At 38.7% G+C, this 24,299-nt stretch overlaps 1 protein-coding gene across 3 annotated transcripts in view; it reads left to right on the forward strand.

Annotated features, from left to right (window-relative positions):
- LOC123516794 (vacuolar protein sorting-associated protein 52 homolog) overlaps positions 1-24,299 on the forward strand; it is a 143,058-nt gene that overhangs the window by 113,508 nt on the left and 5,251 nt on the right. For all 3 annotated transcript variants that reach the window (XM_045276461.1, XM_045276463.1, XM_045276462.1), the window contains 4 exons: positions 2,784-2,938; positions 3,075-3,162; positions 9,608-9,811; positions 16,676-16,853. In XM_045276461.1, coding sequence (XP_045132396.1) covers positions 2,784-2,938; positions 3,075-3,162; positions 9,608-9,811; positions 16,676-16,853 — 625 coding nt within the window. The remainder of the gene's footprint in view (positions 1-2,783; positions 2,939-3,074; positions 3,163-9,607; positions 9,812-16,675; positions 16,854-24,299) is intronic.

Below are 24,299 nucleotides of genomic sequence, written 5' to 3' on the forward strand. Positions count from 1 at the left end.
TCATAAAAGATATGAAGTAATTTGCAGGTGTATATGGCTTCCATAGATATGAAGTAATTTGCAGGTGTATATGGCTTCCATTTTTTCTGCCATGTTAGGGGTCATCAGCATCCAAGCCCATTTCATACTATGCCACATACTTTCTTGTCTTCTCCTAAGGATATGTAAATATCCCTTAACATTTACAGGTGTTATGTGTGGTATTAGACTAGAATTTTTTTTTTTTTTTTTTTTTTTTTTTTTAAAACCACATGGCTACTATTGGAGTTCCAGTTTATGTAAAAGTTAACCTTGTTTGGATGAACTTGGGTGAGTTACTTTAGCCAGATTTAGAAAAATGTATAATATTAACAGAAAAGTTGATGTGTAAGAGATTTATAATCAAGGAACAGATCATTAACAAAGTGGAAAGTAAGGTGAATCATGTAGAACAAAAGTGTAAACAACTTGAGAAAGAAAGTAGAGAACTAAGGCTGCATCTGCACTGGGAGCGAGAAAGTGGGTGAGAGTGAGAGTAAGAGAGATCAGATGATTTTGAGTGGCTGCATTGAAAGTGATTTCAGGCGAGAGTTGCTCTGGCAACGGGCTTCACAGGCATTAACTTGACACTTGATACATGAGACACTGTCTTTCCTCCAGTAAAGTATCAAACTCATAAAAAAATTGTTGTCTGTGCTCCTACTTGTAATGCAGCTATACCAAAAATGAGGATCAAGATTTTTCAGAAAATAGTGTTTGAATTATGGTTTGGCTAGAAAAAGATGTGTGCATTTGGAACAGTGACTGCAAGATTTAGGATTCTAACAGACATTATAGAAACTTATGTTGACATCATAGTGGTTATCACCAGAGCTGCTTGTGTTGACATCATAGTGGTTATCACCAGAGCTGCTTGTGTTGACATCATAGTGGTTATCACCAGAGCTGCTTGTGTTGACATCATAGTGGTTATTACCAGAGCTGCTTGTGTTGACATCATAGTGGTTATCACCAGAGCTGCTTGTGTTGACATCATAGTGGTTATCACCAGAGCTGCTTGTGTTGACATCATAGTGGTTATCACCAGAGCTGCTTGTGTTGACATCATAGTGGTTATCACCAGAGCTGCTTGTGTTGACATCATAGTGGTTATCACCAGAGCTGCTTGTATCATACATAAAACAATAGACAAAGAGGAAGTCAGCTCATTGAAGTGGCAACTTAGATGACAAAATTGATGAGGAAATTCAGCTGCCACATGAGAAAAAAATATCATTCAAGGCATTGACTGAGCAATGTCCTTTGAGAGAGAGAGAGAGAGAGAGAGAGAGAGAGAGAGAGAGAGAGAGAGAGAGAATGTTGTATGGAAGTACATTTACCAGAAACTCCAGTCTTCTCCCTCAGCTATTCTTCTCTATGGTTCTGTTACAAATGCCCTAATACTATGTTTTTTGTTTGATGCATCACAAATACAGGGTGTTAGGGACACACTTCACTTATCATTTGTTTTATACCTGTGTCTGGGTATCAGTCCTCTGGGGCTTGGATGTGAGTACTACTGAGTACTGAGGCAGGAGTTGCCATAGCAACTCCATCACCTTCCCTACCCTCCTCAACAGTCACATAAGCTGATCTACTGGACAGTGAGTTCAAGGTCATAATTGACAAGTTCATCTCCAAAATTCTGTTTACATGCTACCTTAAAATTTGATAAGAAAGAAAACTGATATGATATTGGAAAACACAATGATGCATTGTGCTCTTCTGAACTTGCTAACTGCATGCCTTCCCCCCTCCTGCGGCCTCGCTGCACAAGACTCTCTACTTCTTCTCATCCCTATTCTGTCCATCTTCCTAATGCAAGAGTTAACCAGTATCTTCACTCCTTCATTCCCTACACTGGTAAACTCTGGAACTCTCTACCTGTGTCTGTATTTCCACCTGCCTATGACTTAAACTCTTTCAAAAGAGGAGTGTCAAGACACCTCTTACGTTAACTGGACCCTCCTTTTAGATTTTTCTGTTTTTCTCTTTCTACTTTTCTTTTAACAGGGCCTGGCAACCAGCGGGAATTTTTTTTTTCCAACACTGTGTTTGCCCTTGGCCAGTGCCCTTGTAATGTAAAAAAAAAAAAAAAAAAAAAAATTATAAAATAATTATGTGAGATCAATAGAAACATAGTGTTGTTCATATAAAGGAGGCAAGGAGCTGCATGTAGACCTCAATGCATCATCCCTCACCTCCACCCCACACTGGTGAAAGTAAGCCACCATTGGCATGCAAGAGAGGCAAGGAGAAACTGTTGTTGCAAAGAGTCTCATGGTTCATTTATGTGGCTGAATGTGAAAAATCTGCTCATACCATTGTATATAGGAGAGCTTATATTAGCATTCATATCATAGCTGCTGAATATGGTGGACATCAGTAAAATGTGTTTTAAACATTTCTTATTGTTGTTTTGACTTCAATTCTTAATAATTTCTTTATTTTTGTTTCTACAAAACTTTTATGAATATAGTATCTGAGTTCTACAGTTACTGTCAACTCTAATGATAGCAACAAAAATGTCATATCTAGTTTCTAGGGTAAGATAAAGCAGATGATATAGAAACATCTCCTCTGGCTGCTGCCAGTGCAACCACCTCCATGGGTTGTCATGTATTAAAGTTTCTCACTCTTGCTCTTGCCTGCTTTCTCACTTCCAATGCGGATGTGGCCTTAAGATAGATATATCACTGTGTATCTTACTGTTAAATATATATCTCTATGGAATACATTTTTATTCCAGTTTTATTATTCAACAGAAAGAAGTCTGTGGTGTGGTGATGGGTTGCTATGATTCCATTGCCCTGTATCTCTGTGTTCACCTCATCCACCAATACCGGTTACTGTGCCATAAGAGAGCTGTTCCTGCCTTGGACAACCATTGGGAACAACTTCTTCACATGATATGGCCAAGGTGATCAATTATAGTTGTGAAAGCAGTATGAAATTTTGTATAATCATTATATCAGAAATCATACTTTGTTTGATTAATTTTTATATGAAAATTACAGTAGACTAGGACATATAAACTGAGTTTTGCTAATGTACAGATTTGAGTACGTGGTGAAGATGAACATCCAGAGTATTCAGGCGTGTGACCCATCTAAGATGGCCGCTTTGGACATGAGACCACACTATGTGAGTATTATAGAATAATTTCTTTACAGTCTTCACAATAGGCCTGACAAATATTCAACTCCCTCAAGAACATGGTAGGAAATACTGATAGTAATAACTTTTAATCAAGCTGTTGTAACATTTTCAACAAAAACAGATTATTTTTATGTGCTTTGGACAACAGAAAATTTTCAAACTTCACATTTACTTTTTTTTTCAGAAACTTCTTAAAAATTTTTAGATTGTGTGATGTGAACCATGATTGCACGGTAAAGGTTATTTTAGTAATAGCGATGTTTTGCTAGAGTTTATATTTTCATTATTTTATATTTATTATTATTTCTTTTCATGTAGGAAAAGCACAAACAAGAGCAACAAAAATTACAATAAAATAGGTCTGTTAAGGTGCGGGCCCATACAAAGACAAAAGCGTCAGCCAAAGGCAGAGGATAAATGTCTTGAAACTTCTCTTTTGAAAAACTTCAATTCATAGGAATGTGGAAATGCAGAAGCAGGCAGGAAGTCTTAGCTTTTATTAGAGAAAGGGTTGAATGATTGGGAATATTGCTTGATTCTTCCATTAGAGAGGTGGGCAGAATAAGGGTGAAAAAATGAAGAAAGTCTTGTACAGCAAGGGCAAAGGAGTAGGGGAAGCATACAGTTAGCAAGATCATAAGAGAAGATGGCATGAATATAGCAGTAGAAGATAGCAAGAGATGCAACATTGTGGAGATGAGAGAGAGGCTGAAGACAGTCAGGTAGAGAGGAATTGAGGAGTAGAAAAGCTTTTAATTCCCCCTGCCTAAAAGAAATGTATGAGTAAAATCCTCTATACCTGTGAAGCATACTTCATACATAACAGATAAGGCCACTATACAGAGTTAGCAATTGAGGTGTATAAGAAATTTTTTTTTAGATTACTTGAAGTGAAGGATAGACTGAGGCTATTCAGTGTAGAGGAGGGAGACAGTTGAGTGTCAATGAAGAAGAGGGGATAGTTGTCTGTCTGGTAGGAATTGAGGTTTTGAGTCATTGAACAACACTAAGTTTTTTTCTGCTCCAATCAGAAATTTTAGTGAGATCAGAAGTTAGGTGTTCTGTGGCTTCCCTGCATGATCTGTTTTCTTCTTGAAGGGTTGGTTGTCCATGTAAAGACATGGAAAAGTGCAAGATGGTACCATTAGTGAAGGAGTGAACAGGACAAGAAATTTGGTTTAGAAGCTAATAGATAAATAATAGGAACACTACTGTTGATAGATTTAGAGGAACAGTGGCCATCTACCGCAGCAGCAATGGAATGGTCAGAAAGAAAACTTAAGATGAAGTTGTAGAGAGAAAGATAGAAGCCTTAGTGAGGTAAATTGGAAATCAGAGCCTTGTGCTAGACTTTATTTAGAAATTAAATTAAACTAATAGGATGGTAGTTTAAAGGATTGGAGCAATCACCAGTTTTAAGAACAGGTTGAATGTAAGCAAACTTCCATTAAAAAGGAAAGGTAGGTATTGATAGACAGTTGAAATAGTTTGACTAGGCATGGTAGAAGCACAAAGGCACAGTTTGGAGAACAATAGGAGGGACCCCATGAGATGCATAACCCTTCAGAGAGTTTAGGCCAGCAAGAGCATGGAAAACATCATTGCAAAAGATTTTAATAGGGAGCATGAAGTACCAGTCAGAGGGTGGAGGAGGAGGAACAATCACTGAATCATCCAAGGTTTGAGTAAAGAGTTCAGCTTTAGAAATAAGTGAGATAGCAGTGGTGCCTTCAAGATAAAATAAAGGAGGAAATGGTGAAGAGGAAAAGTTATTGGAGAACAGACCTAGCATGATTTCGGACACAAATACAAAGTGCATGAAATTCAGAATGATGGAATGCTCAAGTACTTGTTGTGGGCCACCCTTCTAACATGTATAGCACAAGAATAGGTTGTGTTAAATCAAGGTTTGGAAGATTTAGATCAAGAGAGTACACAAAGGTTGGTCTATTATATGGTAACAATAGTCAATCCAATGAAAATCAATATCTTACATCCTCAGGTCCACCCAAGTAGCAGAGACAAAATGCTAGAGATATATCTATTTTGGGAAATTCTGAGGAGGAATTGGAGAGACAGGACAAGATACAAATATGAGATTGTGATCAAAGGAGCCCAACAGAGAAGATAGGGTAACATCATAGGCAAAAGGCCCAGTTAGGTTCAGTATTTAAAAAAGATTTAGGAGTTATAGTCAGTTCTAGTCTTGGTGTAAGTAAATAATGCATATAGGCCTTTGATGCCGCAACTGGCCATACACTACCTGCCTTGAATATTGTTGTGTCCACACCAGACATACAAAGCATTGACTTTACCCACCGTGCTATAGTGGCTTTGGATACAGCATTGTGTGGCTTGTTAAAGCTAAAAAAAACAAATTGAAATCCTTGTGCTGGACACCATGCCTAAGGTCCTTGGTCCTTGCCATGTATTCCAACAAAGTTTTACCAACACACAAACTATCAACCTGAGAATAAGCCTGAAAGTTCATCCTGCAAATATTAAAGTTAGGTCTACATTGCTTAGCAGTCCCACCCAGCAGTATGGAAGTATAATCATTGTTAACATCCATGCCATGAAGCACTGATAAATGTAAGGTCAGAACCCTGGCTGCCTGAGTGACTGCCATCAACTTGAGAAGTTTTAAGGTGAGATCTTTTAATGATAGGTCCTGCAAGGGATGCATGGATCATAGTTTTTGTAAGACTGGTTGTACATCCCATATCGCCATATACTTGGGTGTAGGCGGTCTGAGGTTGAAGACCCCTTTCATGAACCTGCAAATCAGTGGGTCATTCCCCTCTCTGCATCCATTGATTACAATGCCTAATGAAGAAAGAGCCCCTTGCAGTGTTAACGCTGTCATAGCCCACATTCTGATGAAACGTCTCGGTCAAGAAGGTAATGATGTGGGAGGCAGAAGAACTAAGGGGATTGACGCCCCATCTAGTACAAAACTGGTGCCACCTAGCAACATGCGGTCGGTATTGTTTAGCTGTGCCCAGCTTCCAGGAAGCAAGCAAGATGTCTGCACCTGTTGCAGAAGCATCTCATTGTCATAAGGTCTCCCAGAGAGTAAGCATGCCATGAGCCGTGTGTGTCACATGACTGAGTGCGACCTGGCAAGGGAAGGGTGTGTCAGTACATCTGCCCTGCTCAGAAGGAGCCTGGGGAAATCAAACAATAGTCTAGGAGAGTTCCCATCCAGGGTTGAGACGTCCATAATGGCACCACCATCCACACTCTTGCTTGTTCTGTACGGATCTGCTGGAGGCACTTAGTAATTAGAGAGAATGGGGGAAAAGGGTAAGCCAGGTCAAACTGTGCCCAGTGTAACGTGAAAGCATCAAAGAATTTCGCTTTTGGATCTGGTGTCCATGAACAAAATGTAGCCACTTGCTTATTCAGCCTGGATGCAAGTAAAGCAATGGAAGGAGTACCAAAACCGGAAGAAATTATACGAAAAAATGTGCTCGTCAAGCTTCCATTCATGCCTGTCATTAAACATGCGAGAGGCACAATCCACAAAAGGTTTTCTCTGCCTGGAATGTGTGAACAAGTGACCCATGCCTGATTCCTCACACACCAGTCCCAAATCAAAATGGAAAGATAGTTACACATAAGTGATTTTGTACCACCCATCTCATTCACATAGTTGACATCAGTAGTATTATCACAAAAGACTTTAGTATGTCTCCCACAGAGCTCACGAGTGAATGCTAGATGAGCAAACAGGATAGCTTTGAGCTCTAATGCATTGATGTGCAGCAATTTCTCCTCAGATGACCAACTCCCACCTGCAGTCATATGGTGGAGTTGGCCACCCCAACCAATGTTAGAAGTATCAGTGAACAAGTGAATGTCGGCAGCTGCACGGAAAATCTTCCGACATTGTACAGACATGTTATGTAGCCACCAGTGAAGGTCCAATTTCATGCCATCCATAAGAACCATAAATTGATCAAAGTCCCCATTCACCTGACACAATGCTACAATTTTAGCTGTCCTAACTCACCTGCAGGGGTAGCCGCCACCAGCAGACCAGTGACCATGGTCACCTCCCGGATTTTTTCCTTACTTTTACACATAAGTGCTTGACAACTGTTGAGTATGGTATCCTCTCTGCGGGCTGATAATGAAACAGTTATAGTCTCCGTGTCATTCATGTTACCCAGGCATTCAATCCACTTAGTAGGAACCAAGACTCTGAGGCAGCCTTGCAGAGAACTGTTACAAATAAGAGAATCATCAATGTAATTGGTAATTGTAAAACCCTTCTCTCTCAAAGCTGCAAAAACATGTTTCATTAATTTGGTGAAAGGCCTAGGACCCTCAGCAGTACCATTAGACAAGCATGTAAACTGATAAACCTTTCCATGCCAAGTGAAACATAGAAAACATTGGTGCTCTTCTGCAAACTTGACATAATAGTAGGCATGCCTAAGGTCAATTGAAACTAAAAAATCATCTTCATTAATGAGCCGAATAATCTGTTAAAAATTCTCCATTTGAAAGTGTTTATATGGAATGTGTTTATTTAAAATTTCCAAATTTAGCACCATCCTATATTCACCATTCTTTAGTCTCAAAAAAAAAAAAAAAAAAAAAAAAAAAAAAACTTATCCAGCACCAGAAGGGACTTTGAGACAATTGTTGCTACCTGCAGAATGTCCTTGCTAACATCCTGTAAATGGTGATCTGTCTTCTTTGCGTCACTTCTAAGCGCATCCAAAACCACTGAATTGCAATCCATTGGAGCTTCGGGGTGGCAATTCCTTTGCCTCTAAGGAATATCATCTTCAATAATAAGTTTGTAATCTTCACTACGCATTCTGTCGGTAAACAAAGTTCACCATTTCTGCAACCTGTTGGTCAATGTCCTCAGATACCGTATCCAGAGGTTAAAAAACCATAGAATTATGCATAATACACTGTCACTAAAGTACTGCTCAGTGAGAGCACCAGCTTCACAGGTAGGATCAGGGAATCCAGCGAAAATGTGAACAGGTGAACCAATGTGCTGCGTACCTTGAAAAGTACTTGCTCCTTCATTCAACCTGCTTGGCGAGGGGGCAGGTGGTAGTCTGCCCCTTTTCAACTTGTTCACCTCATCCCTTAACTCTGCAAAGGCCATCAAAACTACGTCCCAAGGAGTGGCATCCTGTGAGGGAAATAAGTGTGGCGAAGTGGGGAGCTTGTTGACACTTGCAGGCCCAAGCATGCCATGGCCCAGTGAGTGGTTAGTCTCCCGCAAACTTCCAGGCCGTGGGAGACCACTGGCAGAACCACCACCCCTAACCTGACTATGGGCCTTCCTGCTGGTCCTGGAACCGAGGGGGAAACCCAAGGAAGGGCCAGTGGGCTCCCCACCAGAAGAAGACATGGCCATCACCATGTGGTACAACAACAAAAGCCGTAAGCTCGGTACATCTGCTACACAATAAAAATAAGCCACTTGTACGGTTCTACACGCTCCAAGGATTGGATAGCGGGTAGAAGGCACTGTCCCGCGTAACGGGCGACGTGGCCTTACCTGAAAACGGGAAAACACCAAAACAAGTTCCCGTACAATGAACGTCTGCCCAGCGTGACGGCGTGCAAGCTACTGACTGTGTGACGTGGCAAAGCGTATCTCATGGGGAAGCTTCACTCCGCAGAGAGTGACTTGGTGAAGTAAAATCAGGTATATAAGTAGAGTGTTACACCAGTTGCTCTAGGTCATGGAAGATAGCTAAGTTAAAGGCTAGTTCACTAGAATGGTCATTGAAGAGAGAGGAAAGCAAAACATGGTAAATATTGAAATCTCTGGGAATGGAGGTCTCTGCAGAAAGAAAAGTCAGAACATGCTCCACTTTTGAAGTAAAGTAGTCAAAAAATTTCTTGTAGTCATAGGAGTTAGTTTAGAGATATATAGTACAGATGAAATTAGTTTGAGAATGACTCTACTCATAGCCACTTGGAAAACTCAGAAGAATCAAGAGTGGGCACAAGAGCAAGCTAAGTTGTTGTACACATAGATGCAGCATCCAGTTTTGAAATGAAAATGAGGGTAAAGAATGTAGGGGGGAATAGAAAAGGGGCTATTGTCAGTTGTTTCAGACACCAGTGTTTAAATGATGAAAAGAATACAAGGTCTAGTAGAGGAGAGGTGGTCTTCTACAGATTGAAAATTAGATCTAAGACAATGAGTGTTGCAAAAGTTAATGAAGAAAAAGTTAAGGTTGGTTTCAAGACACAGGGTTGATACTAGTTGAGCAATCCAACCTAGACACCCCAGAAGAGGACTCTGAGGCTAGTGTACTGCAGATGTTGTAGATTTTCTTTTCTTAATTATTTTTGTGGTAGCGATTTACACTAGTAGTTCATTTCTGGAATAAACAATTAACTTGTAGTCATTAGTGATGGTCTCACAGTTGCCAAATGTTTTCAGATCACACGACGTTATGCGGAGTTCAGTGGTGCTGTGATGGTGCTACATGAAAAGTTTCCCTTGGAGGGTGTGGATGGCCTAATGCTGCAGCTCCAGGATGAGGTGGAGAAGGTTATCCTCAAGATGGCTGCTGTTTTTCATAACAGGAAAGATCAGCTAATTTTCCTCATCAACAATTATGACATGATGCTGTCAGTTCTTTCGGTGAGTTAGTAGATAACATAGCTCTTGACAAAGGGACTTGGATTATTTAAGATGAATGCTCTAGTATATCTTTGCAAACTTCAGGATGAAATTGGGTATGACAATCAAATTGTAGAAGGTGTTATTGAGATATAATCGATTTGTTATTCATACCAATACATAAGATCACATCTTGATGTGAGTAGATGGTAATGATATCATTGGTGACTAAATGCACACTAGTGAGTACCTGGTATTCACATGTGTATGACCATGGGTTGACAGAATGGATGAATGTCAGTGGTAGCTAGCAGGATGGGTAGGTCAAAGGTGGTGATATCAGTGGTGACCAGCTTAGCAAAGAGAAATTGGGGATAATTGTGTAAGTGCAGACAGTGGAGCAAAAATTGTTTTGAGATTCACTTCATGATTTTGATACCAAGGGCAGTATGAGGAGGGGCAGAAACATAGGCATTGCAGATGGACTATTAATATGATGTGACTAAGTCACAAATTGGGGAGATCAATGTCTAAGCTACAGAATGACTATCAAACCCATGAGGGAATGAGTCATGGCGTTACAGGCCCATGAAGGTAGAACAGAGGGAGTCTTGGAGGATGACATCCTAGGAGGAACAGCAGGTTTGGGAAAGAAGGTTGACTGCAGTAGAGTTAGGGATGGAGAGTGATGATGTCTGTGTTTGCTTTTGCATCCATCACTTCATTGTCAATGGTCAAGAAAGATAGTTGGTGTAGACAATTGCTACCTGTCAAGTATATATGCTGTTCAAAGAGGCTATAGCCTGATGGGTTGAAGAATTCCTCTAACTTTTTACAATGATGTTTTCCATGCCTTCACTGGCCTAAACCCTTGGAAGGCTTATGGACTTGATGGGATCCCTCCAATTATTCTAAAAAATACTCTGCCTTTGTGCTTGCACCATGCCTGGTCAAACTCTTTCAATTATGTCTATCAACTTCTTCCTTTCCTTCTTGCTGGAAGATTGCCTGTTTCTAAACTGAGTGACTTCTGGTCCCTCAAACTGTTGTCCTATTGCTTTAGTTTTCTGCCTGTCTAAAGCTTTTTAATCCATCCTTAAAAGGAAAATTCTTAAACATCTATCACAATCTTTTATCTGATTGTCAGTATGGTTTCCATCAAGGAAGCTTTACTGGTGATCTGGCTCTCTTTACTGAGTGTTGGTCATCCTCTTTTAGAGATTTTGAAGAAAATTTTGGTGTTGCCTGAAATATATCAAAAGCTTTTGATAGAGTCTGGCACAAAGCTAGGATTTTCAAATTACCTTCCTTTGACTTTTATCCTTTCTGTAACTTAATCTCAAGTTTTCTTTCTGTCAGTTCTGTTGCTGCTCTGATAGACAGTTGGTATTCTTCTAGATCTATTAATAGTGGTGTTCCTCAGGATTCTTTCCTCTCACCCACTCTCTCCTATTATTCTATCTTCTCAACCAAACTTCTTGTTTTATCCACTCATCATTATCCTCTCATCATTAAATGTCGTCAGGCAAAACTTGGCCAAAGGTGACAGAATGCAGCTTGAAGCTTGGGTATCATAAAACTATCATTGCTTTTGATTATAGACCACAATATATCAATGGGTCCAGGTCAGGAGAATTAGCAAGCCAATCATCAAAGAATGACACACAGCAGTCCCTGAGCCACTGCTTCACTGATGTGGCAATATGACAGGGAGCTTAATCCTGTATAAAAGTGGTAACATGGCATCTCTTAAAAGTCCCCAATAGAGATTCAGGGAAGTTCTCACAATTCAGTGTGGTGTTTTTGGATAGCACTACAAAACTTTCCATTCCATGATGGGTGAAGTAGCTCAACACCATCAACAAATAAGGGGACTTGACACTCACTGAAGTGTAGCTGGAGTGAAGGGAGTTGCTGCTAGGACATAGGTACAGGTGACCTTGACTGCTGGCTGTCACTGTAAATCTTGTCTCATCACTATACAGCACATCAAGCCACTGCAGAGAGTCTAGGTGGTCTAGCAGGTCTTGCATTTGTGGCAGAAAGCAAGTCTCTTCTACTAGGCAATAGACCATAGGTTAATACAGCACTGCATAGCTGTAGTATCTGAGGTTGTTGTGGATGTGGCAAGATGTTGTCTTCACAGATCCATCATCCAGCAGTCTTAGGTGTTCTTTATCAGAGTATTTCTTTAATTGCTGGAAACTTCCATTGATGATGTTATACCAGTCTTTTTTGTGGTCTTCATTTTTTTATTTTCTTAATCCCTTTATTTAGTCATAACTTTGTTAATGTATGATCACTCTTATCAATTAGGTTTTTGAAAATCATATTCTATATTATGTCCACTGTCTTCATAAAGAGCAGATTGAGCCATGGTGGTTCATCGCTCCTACAGAATCTTGTGTTTTTCTCAACCTATTAGTATGTCAGGTTTTTCATGGTTAACTCCAGAACTTTGTTTCCCCACGACACTTTGTCACCTGTTGCTTACCAGTTTTCCCATGATACTTCCCTACTATGAAAGTCTTCCATTACAAATACGACAGCCAGTAAAGTGATTCCTTGTGACATAAACTACAGTAAGTCCTCGTTATATGGTAGTTCTTTATCCGGTAAATTCACAGTTACGGTATTTGGAAATTACTACCCTCAATTCGATATACGGTAAGAAAAATTCACATCTGAGAGGGCCCAGTGCGGGGAAGCAGGGATGATGACGTCATCCACACCACACCTCCCCGCCACCCACAGTACTGACTTTAACTTGACCACCCTTGGAGCCTCTTATCTCTTCCCTTCCCCTTTTTTTTTTTTAACTGCATTACATATTACTTACATGCATTACTAATGAGATGAATAAATGGAATATTAAAGGGTCTATTGTAAGCACAAATATATTCATAGTAATCATGGCAAACATTCAAAGCCTAGTACCAGTGGCAAACCATGCAGCAACTGATAAAGGGCACAGATGGGCCTGGCAAGCCCACTATCAGTGAAGGGTGGAAGTCATATAACATCAAGCACGCTTTAGATAACATCAAGTCATCTTGGGACGAAGTGAAGACGTCTACCATGAACTTGGCGTGGAATAAAGTATGGCCAGAATGCGTGCATGATTTCCCAGGCTTTGCTGAAGACGACATCGGTGCGATCAGAAATGACATAGTAAATCTGTGCCATAGGGCTGGCTTCGATGAAGTTGATAATGATGATGTTCAAGATCTTTTGAAAAGCCATGCTGAATCTCTCTCAAATGATGAACTTATAGAGGTAGACAAGGCATCACAGGAGGCAGAAAAAGAGGGAGACGAGGAAGAAGAACCTGTGTGTGGCCTGGACATCAAAACTCTTAGAGAATGTCTCGGTGGTACTGAAAAAGCTCTGAAAACTTTGAACTCTGAAGGAATGTGACCCAAATTCTGTCAGGAGTAGCAAAGTGGCTCATGACGTAGAAAAAAGTGTGAAGATTTATCAAGAAATCTATGATGAAAAACAAGAAAAACTAAACACTCCTCCATCTACTCGTTCTTCAAGCCAGTCAGACATGCCGTCCTTGTCACACCTGCCGACCCTGCTACAGCTGGCCCTTCCTCAATATTCTCTTTCTTCAAGCCATCGAAACGTGCCGACCCTGCTACAGCTGGCCCTTCCACATCTGCTTCCAACAGTGCAGACGACGACGTCTTATCCTCGTCTGCCCACTCAGCGGAAGATAAGTAAGGGCTTAAATCCCTACTGTCCCTTAGCCTCGGGAAGGACATCATCTGATAAAATACATGGCGATTGAATGGTAAATAAAAAACATTTTCTGTTTATATCTTTTGTGCAGTGCTTTACTTTTTTTTTTTTATGATTATTTTCATGTATTTTTATTTCTGTAGGGATGACTTTTGACGTGCTGGAATGCATTCCCTATTATTACATGTTATAATGGGTTCGGTATTACGGTAAATTCGATATGTGGTAAGGTTTTCAGGAATGTATATGTACCATATAACGAGGACTTACTGTATTATTAAATTCATGTAACCATCTGTTCTTTGTTATACTCCCAGTTTTAGCACTTTAGGTTTGCCCTATACTTGAAAATTACCATTTCCAACTTGAACTCATTTACTTATATTTTTGTGACAAAGTTGAGTTACATGGGATGAAAAAAGAAAATTGTATTTTTGGTGACCTGGATGAGAACAATATAAGGAAAGTAAATCAAGGCTAACCTCCCTCCATCCTTGCTATTTTTAGTTTCTCATCCATATGTTACACAGTTGTATCTCAGTGCGTATCCTTAATCTGTTCCAGACCTTGGACATCTACCAAACCAATTTTTTCCCATAAAAAATAAAGGGAAAATTATTAATCTGTCCCTCATGTAAAAAATCATATTGTTATCATCATATTATATAGTATTACATTGATGGGATTGTATTAAATAATTCAAACACTAAAATACATATTGTTCTTAATGGGAGATGAAATGCATGGGCATTTAAGGCACACCACTTTTTCAACAGAGTATATTTAGGAAAAGATTTTCTTTTTTTCTTTTATGTATTTAAGCATGTATTATTTAAAGGAAGCTAGCAGTACTGCTGAATGCAAGCAAGCAATCACAATAATAGAAATATCTTATATGACTGCAGTAATAAAACAGAGGTAGTGCCCTAGTCATGGGGGTGAGGCGAGGAACAGCTACAGCTGCCAAGATGTCAACAACACATTTGGCGCATCATTGGGCAGGAACACATTGTAATTTTCAACATTTCCTTACATCATCATATGGTTGATGTGACACCCTTGCCTATCACTGAGTGTGCATATTCTGTCTTCACATTTAGCAGGGTGCAGTAGTGCAGCACTTTTGCATCTAAGATTGTATGAGCATTTTGCCTTCACATTAGGCAGGTTGCAGCAGTGCACCACCATCACATCTAAGCATGTGTTTTATCCTCATATTTGGTGGGGTGCACTAGTGCTGCAATGCAATGCCATCATATCATTATATGCAGTGCAGCACCACTGTATAATTATAAAACTGTTTGAGAGTGTGTGTTCTCTTCACATTTGGTATGATGCAACAGTTTATGGGTTGGATACCATCACATCCACCACAGTTTGTTTTTTTGCAATGTATGGCAGTATTACTGGTCATCTTCTTCCCTTCTCTTGTGTGCAAGCCTGTATGACTAATGTTGTGGCTAACATGCAGTTGATCCATATGAAGAATTTATATGTGCAAATAGTATGTGAATTGTACACAGAAATGCACATGAGATATACAGCATGTATGTATTTATTTTCACTATAAATTGGATGTTATGGACAATTTTAGTTTTGGGAAGTGTGTCTTAGCCAGGTCAGAATCATAGTCACTTTTTGATATTATCATTATAACTAACCTGAATTGCTTTTGATACAACCTGAATTGCATTTAATACAGGCTGTTAGCAAAATCTCACAGCTACATAATTGGCAATATGTATAAGGACAATAATAATACCCAAGTGGAGGCTATTTCTGTGTTAGAATTAGCAGTCAGCCAACCAAAACAGAAGCTACGTGCTCCAGTACATCAAAACATCCTTGCTTTGTAGGCTATATCCACTTTTATAAGTTTAACAGATGTAACACTTTCCAATGATAACACCAATGTCTTTGGGCCTGTCTCACCAATAATCCGTTATGGCACTCTACTATAGACTTAAAGCCAGTCCCATTCAATACAAAAATTGTAGAATTGTAAAAAGTTTTCTAAATTTTGTTGAGATTTTTCAATGACAGGGGTATGTTGAAAGTTCACCAACCAACGTAGGCTAAGATGTATATTGTCTTTGATGGTGAAATAATTTAAGGTAAAACTAAAGGTTGTTTCAATAATTTTATTGTGTACATATACCAGATTATAAGACAACTCCATATGTAAGATGACCTCCAGTTTAACTGTTAATGACTCTAATACGCCCAAAATTAGAATAGCAGCTACAATATGGTCACTGAACCCCCCAAAAAATGCATAAAGAAACTAGAAAGAATACAGAGGGCAGCAACAAAGTTTTCCCCAAGTTTAAGTGAACTTATATAAAAAAAAGGCTATGAGTACTAGGTCTTACAACTTTAGAACAGAGAAAGAAAAGAGGAGATCTATTAGCAGTGTACAGAGCAATGAATGGACTGCAAAAATTTGATAGAGAAGACTTACTAATCTGGGACAACAGTGACACAAGAGGACATAGAAAGAAATTAAGAAAGGACAACTGCAAGAGAAATATCAAGAAGTTCAGCTTTCCACAAAGATGTGTAGAGGTGTGGAATGCTTTAGAAAAGATTGTTGTTGAAGCGAGGGCAATCAATAGGTTAAAAAAATATTGGATTTGCATAGATATGGAGGTGGGACAGCACGAGCATAGCTCTTTCCTGCATGTTACAAGTAGGTAAATGTAACAAGGTAAATACACACACAATACATATATATATATATATATATATATATATATATATATATATATATATATATATATATATATATATGTATATATGTGTGTGTGTGTAATGTACTGCGTATGTGTAGCTGCAGAATGAATTTCAAGGTAGTGTGGCACTTAATATTCACCACGGGGTTACAAGGTTGTGTTTTATTCTCAGTATCCTCAAAATTGACAAAAAACTTGTCATACTCCGGCATATATGGTATGACCTAGATCTTAGTTGGTTAATCAGCATTCTTTAACAGATTTATATATTAATCTTTGTATTGAATTATCCCATATTAATGTTCCTTTAATTTGTAAAGTACAGTATTCCTCTTAAAGACCCCAGTAACATTTCTCTTGAGATACTCATGTTATCTATCCTAAGATTGTGTAATTATTTCACTCACAGGAAAAGACAAGGGAGGACAGCAGAGAGTGTGAACGACTGAAGGAACTCTTGGGTCAGCGGACAGGAGAATATATTGAAGAAGTGTTAGCACCTCATTTTGGAGGCATGTTGACCTTTGTGAGAGAGACCGACCACCTCATTGCCAACAATAACACTGAAGCTCTGAAGGATTATGAAAGTGAGTTTCTTATTACATATACAGTACTAGAATACATTATTATTAATCATTGCTTAAATCACACAGAAAGCATATGAAAACAAACCCCAGCTACTTAGGGAATGAAAGAAAATATGAGTTACCACTTACCTCATTTCTCTGAAGTTACCTGAAGAAAAGTTGTTGATCCTAGTCTAGAAAGGACCTCAATAATCTCTCTCTCTCTCTCTCTCTCTCTCTCTCTCTCTCTCTCTCTCTCTCTCTCTCTCTCTCTCTCTCTCTCTCTCTCTCTCTCTCTCTCTCTCTCTCTCTCTCTCTCTCTCTCTCTCTCTCTCTCTCTCTCTCTCTCTCTCTCTCTCTCTCTCTCTCTCTCTCTATTGCTGCTGAAGGAGAAAGATCTTTGTTCCCAGCTATGTTTTTTACAAGATTTTTGCCTTTTCTTTACCATAGTAGCATTTTGTGTGTGTGTTTGTTTGTTTGTTTGTTTATTTATTTGCTTGCATATGTACCTAATTGTGTTGTATAGGGTGGAAGCTTTAAATTTTCTCATAATAACAGCACTTAAACCTGTCAAGAGTTCAATGCATCGATGCTGGAAACTATATTTCTTGATATCATTAAGACATTTTTTCTTCTTAATCTTTTTGTATGTTCTCTTGTACATCCTGCTCTCTCATCCATGTGGATCTCTAAAACCTGTCTGTATACCTTTTCCATATGGCTTATTAATATGTACATTGTTATTAAGTCTCCCCTTTCTCTTTTCTTTTCTAATGTTGGTAATCTCATTTCTTCTAGACTTTTCCTACACTTCTGACACCATCTTCATTGCTGTTCTGTGTATTCTTTCCAATTTCCTTATACAGTGGAATCCTGCCATTCACATGCCCTACTAATCATACAACTTGGTATTTGTCCAACTTTTTCACATAAAATTTAACTCAACATTCATATGTATGTCCCACGATTCATATAGTGTTGCCTTGTTATTAATTGCACTACATGTTTGCTTCAGATGAGTCTCATGCTAGTTTTTGTACACAAAGTATCATCTACACAAGCTCCATGAAACTTTGTGCTATTTTATTGCCATCCTTTGTTATTTTTTTATTTGAAATAGTGAGAAAATGTGTGTGTGTGTGTGTGTATTTCCCTATTTGTATTTACCTATTTGTGTATTACAGGGCCCGAGCTAAGCTCTCTGTGTCATGTCTCCTTGTCCATTCCTGTCATATCTCTCTTTCATCTGATTGACACACACCGCGTCAACGACATGACTGCTCAGTTTATTCCACTTATCAATGCTACGATGCGGGAAACTGTATTTTCTCACGTCATTTAGACAGATGTCCTTTATTAGCTTTTTTCCATGTCCTCAGAGATAATTACTTGTGGTCACCTTTATCAACTCTATCCAGTATGTCAATCTTGTTCACCAATTTATACATAGTTATCATGTCTCCTCTTGTTCTTCTCTCTTCTAATGTGGTCAGCCCCAGCTTCCTCAGTCTTTCCTCATAGTCTAACTCCTGAGTCCTGGTACCATCCTTGTTGCCAGCCTTTGTACCCTTTCTACCTTCTTCACATTTTTCTTCATATGCGGTGACCAGACACATGCTGCATATTCTAGCTGGGGTCTTATTAAGGTACATAATATCTTCATCATTCCTTCATCTAGGTAGTGGAATGCAAGGCCAATATTTTGAAGCATGTTGTATGTTTTCCAAAAAATCTTGTTAATGTGTTTCTCCGGTGACAAAGTGTTTTGCACAGTTACTCCTAAGTCTTTCTCCTCATTGGTCTCTTTAATTTTCTCATCACCCAGTCTGTAATCCCAGTTTGGTCTGTATCTACTTCTTCCCATTTTCATAACATGGGTCTTGTCTATATTAAATTCCATCTGCCACTCTTTACTCCACTCATATATTTTATCAAGATCTTCCTGTAACTTGTTACAATCTTCCACATTCTTTACTCTCCTCATAATTTTAGTATCGTCTGCAAACATGTTCATATAACTGTCAATTCCTACTGGCATATCATTAACATAAATCAAAAACATGATGGGACCCAGCACTGACCCTTGTGGAACTCCACTGGTTACCTTCTTCCACTCGGACTTCTTCCTCTCACCACTGTTCTCATTTCTCTTCCCATTAAGTAATTTTCCATCCATTTTGCTAGTTTATCATTTACTCCTCCAGTCATCTTTAGTTTCCACATCAGTCTATTGTGTGGTACTTTATCAAAGGCCTTTCTCAAGTCCAGGTAGATAGCATCCACCCATCCCTCTCTATGTTGTAGTATGTCAGTCACTCTTGAATAAAAACATAATAAATTGGATACACGATCTTCCTTTTCTGAAACCAAACTGCCTTTCACTCAGAATGTTTTCACTTTCTAGATACTCACTCCACTTAGCTTTAATTACTTCTTCACATACCTTGCACAATATACTAGTCAACGATACTGGTCTATAATTTAGCGGTTCCATTCTACTACCATTCTTATATATAGGCACAATGTCAGCTCTTTTCCACTCTTTCGGGACTAATCCTGTTCGTATGGAGGTTTCCACAATATCAAATATGGGGTTCAACAATTGATCCTTACATTCTTTTAGCAACCTCCCAGATATGCCATCAGGCCCCATTGATTTATTAATATCCAGATTGCTTATAATTTTCCTTACATCTTCCTTAGTAACCATGATGTCCTGCATTTGCTTTATTTCTGTAGGCCTTCCTCCCATAAAATGCTCCTCCTTTGTAAACACTTTGCAAAAGTTGTCATTCAAAATTTCAGCTATCTCTCCAGCATCTTCATATACTTCTTCCCCGTTTTTTACCTTTTCTATTGCCTCCCTTTTATTTAGTTTTCCATTTATGAATTTGTAAAACATTTTTGGGTCACTATCACAGTTTTCCACCACCCTCTGTTCATATTCCTTCTGTGCTGTTCTCCTTACTTCAACATATCTATTCCTTGCTGTTTTGTAGCCTTCCCTTGATAATACATCACTGCTTTCTTAAGTTTCTTCCATACCTTTTCTTTGTTCTTTTTTGCTTCTTCGCAATTTCTATTAAACCACTGTTTATTATTTAAAGTCCTCTTTCTGTAATATGGCACAAACTTTTCACAGCAGAGTTATACAAATCCATAAATTTATCGCTGAATGGATGTCTGGAAGTTGGGATGGAGTGTAGGTAGCAAATGCATTCCAGAAGAAAGATGCTAGACATAAATTAGATAGGATAAACAGAGATAGTGAAAAGATTAGGAAAGATTTCCAGGTGCAAATAGGAGAGAATAAGATTAGGATTCCAAATAAGGAGACAGCATCTATACCAGGTAGCAGGACTTAAATGTTTTTATGTAAATGCCAGGAGTCTTAGGAACAAGAAACCAGTTATCTAGTTATATAGTTGAGGACCTAGATGTTGTATGTGTCACAGACATTAAATGAGGAAAAGTTTAGGAAAATAGGAAAGAATATGAAGTAGATGGATACATTATGTATTTACACCAGAGAATTGGTAGGATATCATAGTTATTTATGTAAAAATCCTTCATTTCCAGTCAGGTTAATGGTATTAAGGTAGATAACAGAGTAGAGTCCTTATGGCTGGATGTTAGAGTAAACAAAAGTAAGGTTATTAGAGTAGGAGCTTTTATCCACCTAACCAGTCAGCAGATGTAGACAACCTTATGGTTGATGAGATAAATATTACTAGTCAGACAATTATCTTAGGGATTTTAATCTTAAGTCAGTAAACTGGGAGAGGATGGTAGGAGATGCTAGTGAAAATAAGTTTATGGAAAGTTTTCAGGATAACTATTTAGTGCAGATGGTAGATAAACCTACTAGGGGAGGAAGGTTTTAGACATAGTACTAACAAATATTGAGCATTGTTTAAAGGAAGTTGAGGTAGGAGAGACTTTAGCAAACAGTGACCATCATATAATTAGATTTATCATTAATTCCAGTAGGGATAATATAGTGAATAAGACTAGAGTCCCAAACTATCAGAAAGGCAATTATTTTCTCAGTTATTAGGAGAAGTAAACTGGGAAGATAGTTTTGGAAATAAAACTGCACAGGAGATGTGGGATATTTTTAAGATTGTAGTTTTCCATTTATGAATTTGTAAAACATTTTTGGGTCACTATCACAGTTTTCCACCACCCTCTGTTCATATTCCTTCTGTGCTGTTCTCCTTACTTCAACATATCTATTCCTTGCTGTTTTATAGCCTTCCCTTGATAATACATCACTGCTTTTCTTAAGTTTCTTCCATGCCTTTTCTTTGTTCTTTTTTGCTTCCTCACAATTTCTATTAAACCACTGTTTATTATTTAAAGTCCCCTTCCTGTAATATGGCACAAACTTTTTCACAGCAGAGTTATACAAATCCATAAATTTAGGAGGAGGATGGTTGTGCCTAGCACACCTCAGGTGTGTGTGGTGGGTGACTCTCAGGTTAGGTATTTAGATAGCTCTTTCTGTGGGAAAGACAGGGATAGGAGGACGAACGTGTGTATGCCTGGTGCAGGTGTGAAGGCAGTGAGTGAGGATCAGAAGATTATGGAGAATGTAGTAGTTTTGCACGTAGGTGGGAACGATGTCAGAGCAGGTTCGGAGGAGTTAGTGGCAAGATTTCAAATGTTAGGCAAGATAAGGGAGAGTGGTAGGAGGTGTGTAGTGTCAGGAATCTTGCCTCGTGTGTATGTTAGCAGGAATGGTTGTCTAGAGCCATTGGTGTGAATGTTCGGGTAAAAGGGATGTGTAAGGATGTGGGTGTCAGCTTTGTGGATGTATGGGATAGGTTCTATGGGCGAAGGATTTGTATGCTAGGGATGGTGTGCATCTGAGTAGGAAGGGTGTGGATGTGCTGAGTGGATGTCTGGGGGGGAGTTGGGATGGAGTGTAGGGGGTGAGGTAGCAAATGCATTCCAGAAGAAAGATGCTAGACATAAATTAGATAGGATAAACAGAGATAGTGAAAAGATTAGGAAAGATTTCCAGGTGCAAATAGGAGAGAATAAGATTAGGATTCCAAATAAGGAGACAGCATCTAGGAAGGTAGCAGGACTTAAATATTTTTATGTAAATGCCAGGAGTCTTAGGAACAAGAAGGACGAGTTATCTAGTTATATAGTTGAGGAGGACTTAGATGTTGTATGTGTCACAGAGGCATGGGTAAATGAGGAAAAGTTTAGAGAAAATAGGAAAGAATATGAAGTAGATGGATACATTATGTATTTACACCAGAGAATTGGTAGGATAGGTGGAGGAGTAGTTATTTATGTAAAAATCCTTCATTTCCAGTCAGGTTAATGGTATTAAGGTAGATAACAGAGTAGAGTCCTTATGGCTGGATGTTAGAGTAAACAAAAGTAAGGTTATTAGAGTAGGAGCTTTTATAGGCCACCTAACCAGTCAGCAGATGTAGACAACCTTATGGTAGATGAGATAAATAGGGGTGTACTAGTCAGACAATTATCTTAGGGATTTTAATCTTAAGTCAGTAAACTGGGAGAGGATGGTAGGAGATGCTAGTGAAAATAAGTTTATGGAAAGTTTTCAGGATAACTATTTAGTGCAGATGGTAGATAAACCTACTAGGGGGAGGAAGGTTTTAGACATAGTACTAACAAATATTGAGCATTGTTTAAAGGAAGTTGAGGTAGGAGAGACTTTAGCAAACAGTGACCATCATATAATTAGATTTATCATTAATTCCAGTAGGGATAATATAGTGAATAAGACTAGAGTCCCAAACTATCAGAAAGGCAATTATGGTAGGTTACGTCAGTTATTAGGAGAAGTAAACTGGGAAGATAGTTTTGGAAATAAAACTGCACAGGAGATGTGGGATATTTTTAAGGTTGTAGTAAAGGGTATAGTGATGCAGTGTATCCCTTACAAAGATATAAGGCAGAGAAACAGGAAGCCATTATGGTGGACTCATGAGATAGGTAGCCAGATCAGAGAAGAAGAGGGCATACAGAGAGTTGCAGAAAAGTGGGAAGATGTAGATTTGATTAGGTACAGACAGGTCAGGGATGATTTGAGTAAGGTTATAAAAAAAGTAAAAGGCAGGCAGAGATAAAACTAGCTAGAGCTGGGAGTAAAGATCCCAAAAATTATATAGTTATTACAAGGTCAGTGATAAAAGAAATAAGGATAGGATTGGACCAATCAGAAAAGATGGTGTAGTAGTGGATCAAAATGAAGACATAGTAGAATTATTGAATGAACAATTTTCTTCAGTATTTACTAGGAAAGAATAGGAAATCCTGTTACAAACAGTGCGACGAGTAGTTTAAGAGCTTTAGAAAATATTGATATAAAACCGGGAATTATTAGGAAATTTATTCTTGAACTAGACGATAGGAAAGCCAGTGGTCCTGATGAGCTACATGCCAGAGTACTTAGGGAGGGTGTAGACAGTATTTCTGAAGCACTTAAGTTAATCTTTGAAAGATCACTTAGGTTTGCTGAGATACCTCAGGACTGGAAGTTAGCTAATGTTACTCCAATATTTAAAAAGGTAGGAAGGATGATGCGAATAATTATAGACCGATCAGTTTAACTAGTATAGTATGTAAGATACTAGAGAAAATCATTAAGGGTAGTATTTGGGAGCATTTAAATGAGAATAGATTAATTAGAGATACCCAACATGGCTTTAGATCAGGGAGGTCCTGTCTTACAAATTTGCTCGATATCTTAGAATATATTACCAAGGAGTTAGATGATGGAAATAGCATAGATGTTATATATCTAGATTTTAGCAAGGCATTTGATAAGGTACCGCATAGGAGGCTAGTGTACAAATTGAGACTACATGGGATAGGGGTAGGTTAGTTGATTGGATTAGTGAATGGCTTTCTGATAGGAAACAGAGAGTAGTATTAAATGGGGCAATGTCTGAGTGGAAGGAAGTGGTTAGTGGGGTACCCCAAGGATCAGTGCTAGGACCTCTTCTTTTCTTGGTGTACATTAACGATTTAGATATAGGAATTAGTAGCAAAGTATCAAAGTTTGCAGATGATACTAAGATAGCATGTGCAGTACAGGGTGAAAAGGACAATTACAGAATACAACGAGACCTGGACAGGCTGATAGCATGGGCAGACAGGTGGCAGATGGAGTTTAATTCTAAAAGTGTCAGGTTATGCATTTAGGTAAAGAGAACACAAACTTTAGCTATGAGATGGAGGGATGTTGGCTAGAGGCAGAAGAGGAGGGAAAGAACTTAGGAGTAGTAATAGACAGGACTATGAAATTTTCAAAGCAATGTTTAGAAGCAAGAAATAGGGCAAATAGGATCCTGGGTTTTATAAATAGAAATGTTTGTTATAAAAGTAAGGAAGTGGTGCGTAGCTTATATAATTCCTATGTTAGGCCCCATTTAGAGTATTGCATACAGGCCTGGTCACCCCACTATAGGCAGGATATCA

Source organism: Portunus trituberculatus, chromosome 41 (assembly GCF_017591435.1).
Source record: "Portunus trituberculatus isolate SZX2019 chromosome 41, ASM1759143v1, whole genome shotgun sequence".
Taxonomy (NCBI): Eukaryota; Metazoa; Arthropoda; class Malacostraca; order Decapoda; family Portunidae; genus Portunus; species Portunus trituberculatus.